At 44.1% G+C, this 9,181-nt stretch overlaps 1 protein-coding gene across 1 annotated transcript in view; it reads right to left on the bottom strand.

Annotated features, from left to right (window-relative positions):
- SARC_09711 (hypothetical protein) overlaps positions 1-1,041 on the bottom strand; it is a 3,682-nt gene extending 2,641 nt beyond the window's left edge. The window contains exon 1 of the mRNA XM_014296268.1: positions 263-1,041. Coding sequence (XP_014151743.1) covers positions 263-910 — 648 coding nt within the window. The 5' untranslated portion in view covers positions 911-1,041. The remainder of the gene's footprint in view (positions 1-262) is intronic.
- Between the last annotated feature and the right edge of the window lie 8,140 nt (positions 1,042-9,181).

Genomic DNA, 9,181 nt, shown 5'->3' with positions numbered 1-9,181 from the left:
TAATATAATATATATATATATATATATATATATATATATATATATATATATATATATATATATATATATATATATATATATATATATATATATATATTGTAATCTCTGTGTGGTCCACGTGTAGTAGTGAGTCATGTTAAATAGACTCAGGTGTATGAGGAATAGTTTAGGTATAATATATATATATATATATATATAACACGAGCATAAAGTAGAACCCATGAGTGATGTTTACCTTGCATATCAATTGCCCAAAACACACCTGCATGCTTTCGTTGTCGTTCTGTACCCGCGAACATTTGCTCACTATCTGGGCCGTACTCTTCACCGCTTCGTCGCGTTGCCTTTCCCATTTTGCTTTCCGCGCCGTCACTTCATCCAGCTCCCGGATTAAACTCGCTTTTTTCTCACGTGCCGAAATAAGACGCTCCTCCATCCGCGCTATCTGGGCGGCAGCATCGCGAGATGCACGCTCCTTCTCCTTCTCCACATCCGCCTGTACCTGTGCCTTTTCACTCTCCGTCAACACAGGCTCATCAAACACGTGTATGAGCCGCTCATTGAGTTCGCGCATACGTTCAGATCGCCGCTGTACGTGACTTGCAAGCGCTCCTTTTGCCTGTCTTTGACGTTTACATCTGATAGGTCCTCCCGGTTGCGCTGGTTGTACCGCTTTCCTCGTTACTATAACTGTGTCTAAGGTATCGGCTCCTGACGCTGTTGTGCTCGTACCAACTAATAAGTTCGAATGTAGTATCTTGGTATCGACAGGAGCGTTGATATGGGTTTTTTCCATTCCTGCGTCGGTAATATCTAAACGTGTTTGTTTAGGTTGTTTGTGTGTGTCAAGGTCATCCGTTGCGGGACGTTTGCTCCTGTTGATCGACTCAGGGGACCGTTGATCACTCATCTTTCTTCAAATGGCGAAATACCGAATACGGAAACATGTATGTAGGTTATAAATCTGTGAGTGTGTATCAATATATATTGGTTATACACTTTCACGTGTGTGCGTGTGTTTGTGTGTATGCGCGTGTAATGTGTACTGTTGTAACTGTGTTTAAAATATATTTGGTCAGTGTTTATATATTTGTTTGATGAATATTATATACTCTTTCATGACCCCTCCTAATTTTTTACAATTGTCATAGCCTTCTGTGAACCCTAAAACAAAATTAAATATTTACACAGTGTCACACCCGTCTGAATCATACAAAATTATTTACACTAACATTGCGGCAAAAATGGGGAGTGTAGTCACTGTAGACTGATAGTAGAGACTGTGGATAGCAGAGGCTGTAGATAGACTGTAGCTGTGGACAGTAGAGACTGGAGAATAATGTAGATAGTAGAGACTGAGAGAATGCAATTTTTGTAGCTATTTAAGGGGTATTGGTGTAAAAAAAACCCATAGCCTACTAAATTAGTTTAAAACAAAACAAACAAAACAAACAAAATATAGCGCGGTGCCAAAATAAATATATCGTATTACGCCCCGGGCCCGGGGACGCGTAACGGCGTATTTGAATAAATAAATACATATTTATTTTTAATAAACAAATACATACATAATTATTTTTAAATAAATACAAGCATATTTATATTTTTAAAATAGGAAAAAAAACATAGATATTTATTCAATTTAGTTACTTCTGAAAAAGAAGAAGGGCGAAGGGCGAATTCCGAAGCAAAGCTGTCTTTCGGCCCGCGTCTTTTTTAAAGATGGTTGTTTCTGGACAAACCTAGTTTATCTTTTTTAGGTCTTAAACGTCAATTGCGGTTTTCACTGGACTGCCACGCGACCCTGGATAGGTGCATGTGCAGTATAATATCCTGTTCATTATAAGTAGTTTTTCACCTTGTAATAAAAGTTTAGAGTTACTAAGAAACATCGGAGAAAGGGGTCTCTATAGGTTATGGGCCTTTTATTGACTTCCCGATCCAATCACTAATCTAAGATGCCTTCTAGCACACACAAATCCCTGCCATCTCGTGGTCAATCCTCGACGAAGATGGTACTAACATTGATCAATGGATTGCTGACCTGGACATGGCATCCACGGCCACAAGTAAAAATGACCTTTCTCTCATTCTTCACTACACTACTCCTACCGAGGCGGTTAATGAAGCATATTCCGAAATACAGCAAACTCCGAAGAAGGAATGGACATCTGCACAGACAGCTTTCATGAAAGAAGCTGACTACGTGACGAACGCCAAAGAAGTGGGTACCTATTATGAAGCCAAAACCCTGATCTTGGCTACAACATGTATTGCTCTTCGCCTTAAACTGGCACACACTATTCGAAACACCCATCCCTGGGCTCGATTAACCCACATCAAACGACGGTTTAAGTACCAATTGCGAAACACTTATGATATTATTGACGGCGCATACCTTCGCAAGCTACACCGTCTACAGGACGAGTCTCTACGGACCTGGTTACACCGCATTGAAGATATTTTACTTCAGGCTAAACTCCAAAGTACAACATTATCTCCTATTGTGGCACAAAACCTCTTTATCGATGGCCTTTCAGATGTGAATAAACATCAAATATAGAACATCTATCTCATGTCGTTCAAACATCGCGATAACATCACGATTTACCAAATGCTCGACTACCGAGTTTCCGCTATCGTCCAATGACAAAGCCATCCCTGGCGTTGCTCGAACAACGCCCGCGGCTGAACCGACTATCCAGGATGCTGTGAGGATGATCAACAAACTCAAAACAGCTACCCAACGGCCTAACACTCGCCAAATGCTCTGGTTTGTGTATCAGAAATCGACACACGTTTTATCTCTATGCCCGAAGACTTGCGGTTGATGCGGCGACATGTAAACTTCGATGGAAATTACTAGGTTTCAAACTATATTAAACTAAAATACAATTTAGTCAGTTAGGATTTAGCAGTGGTAGCTTGTGTAGGAATGATCGGGACTGCCTCTTGTTAAGAGTCTAAATATCCTCGATCACACAGGGCGTACCTCTCGCTGTTCTTTATTGAATACTTTTCACTAGAAGTACTAAGTGTTCATGACCACATGCCTAATTTGTAGATAGACGTAATAACGTAAGTCACGTTAATACATTAGCTGATATAAATAAAGTTCCATCTGAAGAAAAGTTAAAAAAAGAAAAAGAAAAAGAAAAAGACTTATTGGATTTTGGAGATTGGCGGGAGGACCAAAATCTATAAGTAGTAGTTCGGAGATTATAAAATTTAGTTTATAATATCCTACATCTACTAATGTCTCAAATAGGTCCAAGTAGATGAGTCATATCAAATACTCAGGCTATTGGAGCCATCAAAGTGAATTTAGAACACTTTGGAAATATTGGAAAAAGAGCTTGTATTAAATTATTTAAAATACAAATAAAAACCAATGTATTATCTCAATTGATCTTGATATTTTAGACTGACCGGAGGCCGTATTTATACAGACACGTCTCACAACAGTCGATCATGTACCGCTCAGTCCCTGTGAAAGGACATTTAGCAATAGTTTTTTTCAAAACGCAGCAATAAACAGAATTTCCCATATACAGTTATTACTACTATAGCCCGAATCACAATTCCTACGGTGTGTAAGACTACGCAAGCATCTACACAGAACACTAACTCACTCCTTATAGACGAAGGAGCCACAGTAAACTACATGCACAGTTCCGCACTCAAACTACTAACAAACATAGAAGTAGGAAAATTCCCTTTACGACTGGCCGACAATAATATCAAATTTATCAAAATTCGTGGCACATTACCCTAACTTGCTACAACATACTTGGACCCGGATCTTACCCAAGGACTCTTCGCTCAAAACAAAAACAATCTTCAGGACTGTGGTTTTACATTACAGTTCCCGGGATATCTACATGAGTGCTACCTTGGTCTTCGCTCGTCATCTATCACGCTACCTAGAAAATCAGGAGGATATTATGTATCATACGACTCATTACAAACTTTACTATCACCTCCAAAGGTCCACCCCCTGACTACTACACGTCAACCTCTGACTCTGACCAACACCAGAGCCCCACTACTGGCTACCCCACGTAATAGCCCCCCCCCCCCCCCCCCCCACCCCCTTCACCATGCCTCATGCTGCTACATTGACGCCCAGCGCCTCCCCAGTCGCCACCCAATCACCCACTTCACCACCTACTATCCCTGAAACTATCCACCCTACATCCTCGCAGACAAACACGCCACACACAACCATGACATACGACGCATACCACCGGTCCTCCGGCCATCGCAGCCGCAGAGTCACTTTGTGTATGGCTAAGCACGAGAACATCACGCACACTCATCCACCCCCTCTCAACGTCATGACAGAGGAGTGGATGTTTGACTCTCAACTACTTAAAACTGCTTTGGAATTCTTGAAGTTTAAACCAGCACTAGGCTTATGTGCATCCAAAACCACGGCACAATTTCCTCGTTATGTGTCTCCGGAAGGAGATGGCATAGCGCTCGACTGGGCCGATATTGATCTACTCAAGGAACTGGCTTACGTTTGTCCCCCGTGGTCGCTCATCAAAGTAGGGAGTACGTTAGTGATAGTGACCCCTCTCCGCCCAGCAGCCCCTTGGTGGCCAGCACTACTGGCACATCTACAAAGGCAACCGTTTCTCATCCAGAACACGGCCACTACATCTTCTTGTCATGGTACTATTTATGTCGGTAAACCCTCTTGGGCATTTACTATCGTCGCCCTTATAGGACCTCTCCATTGTCACGCTAACCCTGGACGTGATTTTACACTAGCTATTGCCTACGCCAAGGCTAATCCTGAGTTCCGTAAACATTGTAACACATGTATCGAGGGAAAAATCAAAGCCACAAATGTCTCTCACCGTTTAATTGACACCGGCTATGGCCCGGGGGAAACATTCCACATGGACCTCCAGGGACCACTACCACATAGTCGCTACGAAAACATCTATATTTTAAATGTGTTTGACGCGAGTACGCGCTATGGCTTTCACAAAGCCATCGCAAATAAGCAATCTATGTTTAATAATATTGATAAGCTTCTAACGAATGTACCAGCCTTCTGGGTACCGAATACTCTAACGGCCGATAAAGACAAAGCATTTCATAGCCAGGATATGAAAACAATGCTCCTCTGACGCCGAATGCAGCTCAGACGTCCACCTCCATACTCCCCTTCTCAGAATGCCAAAGTCGAGAGACCACATGATGTAAGGCTCGGTCTAAGAAAGGCGATACTAATGCCATAGAACAAATAAACGCGTAGGTGATTTTTAAGTATCGTGTAAATATCGATATAAATAAACAAAATGAGACGTTTAATAAAGTTAGGGTTGCCTCGTGAAAACAGCAATACTCTGAGGGATTGTGAGGCTGAGACATTGCCTATATATAATCCTCTCAGTACTGTTTTCGCCGAAGGGATTTTATTTTGTGTTTCGCTGTCGCACTTTTAGAAACTATGGCATGTTTCACTGGGGCGAATCCGAGAGACTCATAAAATCCTATCTTTAGAAGAAGAAGAAATACTCTTGACGTCTTCAGTTATTGTCTTAACCAATAACTTGCCATTATGAAGAATTACCGACTTAGTCTTCATCAGACTGGCAAATCTGGTTGGCTGATCGGAGGATCAACTAGGTAACGTTAATAGTCCCTAGAAACCTATATTCGGTTGAGCCATCTCGCTACCGAAGTATTCAGATATAAATAAAATTAGACCAACTCTTTATGTTGGTATTTTACTGAGGCCTTTTAATGGTCTCATCCAAATATATGATATGTAAAAGTGGAAAAGGTATTAATTAATAAAACCATTAAAAACCGTTTTAGGAAACTTAAGTTCCTCGTGCTATTAAGAGCACATTTAGGAGACTTAAGTTCCTCGTACTATTAAGAGTATATTTAGGAAACTTAAGTTCCTCGTACTATTAAGAGTACGTTTATATTTATAATTTGCGTTTTGCTTAAGAGTGAGTCTAATGTGGAGGCCCGGCTTATTACAATGATACCCTGAACGGTTTGGTTCGCTTGCTACTAATCGATTCCGGCATGCCCCGCCCCGCCTGGGAAGACGCTCTCCTCTGGGCCGGCGATATACGTAACCAAACTCTAGGGGATAACGACAAGCTCTGCACCCCCGCACAGACGTTTCTCCAAGAGTCCCACCCCCGCGATCCCAAAGCTCGGTTCGGATGTGTCATCATGTTCAAGCTCCGCGGAGACGCTGCCACACGTGCCACGAAGCATGACTCACAGGTGGGTTACGGCGTTTTACTCGGTCGCAGCTTTAAATCTACCCCTTACTGTTACCGAATACAAAATTTTGCTACGCAACGACAGATGGACACACAAGACGTTCAATTCATTACAGAAGAGAACGCACAATGGTCTCCAGATGGTCGTACGGCCACTCGCTCGACGACTCCTAGCTCGTACAAAATCTCACCTGACTGGTTTCTCTCCACCAGCACCCTTGACATTGTTGTCTCATTCCAAGGACACGTACCCCCTGTCGGACTACTTGTACCGGATGTTCAACAGGCCGACTTACTCCCTGAACCTCAAGATGCCCAACTGCCCCCTGCCTTTACGGACCCACCTCCAACCCCACCTCACACTCCGCCCACCACTCTCTCAATCCCTATGCCCCACACCCCGACCACCCCACCTTTCACTGTCTCGCCTATCCAACTATCCGACGACAGTTCTTTTCCTCACACCCCAGCAACACCCTCCTGCGGTCTTCCTTACCCCTCCTCCACTCTTTCCCAGTTTTTTTACTATTCCTCGCCCTCGTATCCCACATCCGCCTCAACCTCTCCCCCAACCTCACACCAGCACAACACCGATGACTCCTTCCCCTAACCCTTCCTCTATCATGGATTCCCTCCCGCTACACTCCAAGTCACCTTTATTGACTACTTTTAGTGCGGCCCGGCCTCCTATCAACTTGGCGGAAGCATCCATCACTTACCTTCGCGCGCACCCTACCCACATTCCATTCGTCCGCACCATCCAGCCCACTGCTCGGTCCGAAAGAACACTCTTTGAAGCTGCCTCTTTCCATGACCCGAACGTCCCTATGTCCATCGCTGGCGCTCAAAAGTCTAAATCGTGGCCTGAATGGGCAGCAGCAATAGAAACGGAGCGTGAGAATCATATCCGAAACGATCTCGCTGACGTTATACCTCTGACTGCCGTCCCCAAGGACTCCAAGATCATCTACAGTAAGTATGTGTTTGCTCTCAAACACGACGAGCACGGCCAGCTTACTCGTTTCAAAGCAAGAATGGATGCTCGTGGTGGTGAGCAACAACACGGAGACAGTTTCACCGGCAGCACATTCCACGGCACTTCATCTCTTCTTCGCTAAGACTGCGTTTGAACGCAAAGTTGTTCATCACTTTGACATTACATCCGCATACTATATAGCGAACTGGATTCCCAGTCTACATGCTTCCGCCAAACGAGTCCGTCGAATTGGGACACTACCCACCCAATCATGTTCTCAAGCGCAAGCGCGGCCTCTATGGACTTAAACAGTCCGGCAGGCTCTGAAATTTTGATATTAGTGCCAAGCTTCGCCACGCTGAATTCCAGCAGTCAGACGCTGACGAGACCATCTGGATACACAGATCCCGCGACCTTGTTGTCGTCATTATGTCGACGAGATCCTTCCGGCCGTTGACCCACAAACTTCAGATGATCAATGGCTGTACACACAACTCTCAGCCCATTACAACATGACTAACCTCGGCATCGCTCGTCATGTCATAGGGTTCCGAGTCATACAGGATGGCTCGGGGACTATCTCCCTCCTCCAAAAACGCCTACATCCAACGGATGCTTGACACATTTCATGTCCAAGACACATTAGGTGCTAACACACACCCGGGTGCATTAACTGGCGCACCATTCACAGGCCGATTCCGTAGTCTGCTCTCGGCGTCTTCGGTTTTGCTGCAAACATGACGCGAGTTGACATTGCTTGTGCGCTCAATCAACTCGCGGCATTCTCCGCTGCCACTTTGGTCCCACACTACGACGCCCTCGTTAGAATTCTACTCTACCTTGCTGGGACAATTAATTTTGCTCTAACTTAGCATCCTAGTACCCCCACCCAGTCCTTGGATACTGCCCATTTGTCCTATGCTGATTCCGACTGGGCGGCATGTCCTCTCACCCGGAAGTCCCAAACGGGTACGCTCATCTGCTTTAACTCTGCCCCCATCTACTGAAGGTCGCAAAAACAGAAAACCGTGTCAATCAGCTCTGGCGAAGCTGAATGTATCGCCGGTTCTGAAACAACACGCTCTATAGCCTGGATACGTAGCCTCATGACGGCCCTTGGCTACCGCTTAACCCTTCCTACCCCCTTGCATATAGACAACCAGAGCGCTATCAAGATAGCTCTCGTTACAGGCACCCCTAAGGGTATTAAACTTACCGATATATGTCATTACTATATCCGTGACAGTGTACGCCACGGGATGATAGACCTCGAGTACATATCAACCCATGACAACCCGGCTGATCTGCTCACGAAGAGTTTGGCCCGTTCTAAACATACCACCTTCCGCAATATGTTAATGTCCGAACCAATACCCCAAACTCCAACCTCGGTTTCCGGGGGGGTTTCAGGACAAACCTAGTTTTTATCCTTTTAGGTCTTAAACCTCAATTGGGGTTTTCACTGGACTGCCACGCGACCCTGGATAGGTCCATGTGCAGTATAATATCCTGTTCATTATATGTAGTTTTTCACCTTGTAGTAAAAGTTTAAGAGTTACTACGAAACATCGGAGAAAGGGATCACTGTAGGTTGAATCTACCGGTGGCGGTATGTCTTCGGAAGGGGCTAAAAATATGATATTTAAAAAAAATTATAAAATGAATCTCTACCCTCTTTATTTATAAAACGGGGGTATCAAACCACCACCTCTTGGGATTATTCTAAATGGTATCGTGTGATTTGTGTTATGTATTGTATACATTGCGCATTCGTTCCTTCACTTACGATACCCAGGCAACTCAGACTTTCGCTTTCCTCCAGTGACGAGTATGCTCCATTGAAGACACGCTCAGATATTAACATTTAAAGTAAAGTGCAAACAATGATTATTTTTTAAGTAGCACACATTCGAAGTACGCCTAATGATATACTTCCATCACATTC

The sequence above is a fragment of the Sphaeroforma arctica genome, assembly GCF_001186125.1.
Source record: "Sphaeroforma arctica JP610 unplaced genomic scaffold supercont1.1022, whole genome shotgun sequence".
NCBI classification, from domain to species: domain Eukaryota; class Ichthyosporea; order Ichthyophonida; genus Sphaeroforma; species Sphaeroforma arctica.
This window is presented reverse-complemented; position numbering and strand designations above follow the sequence as displayed.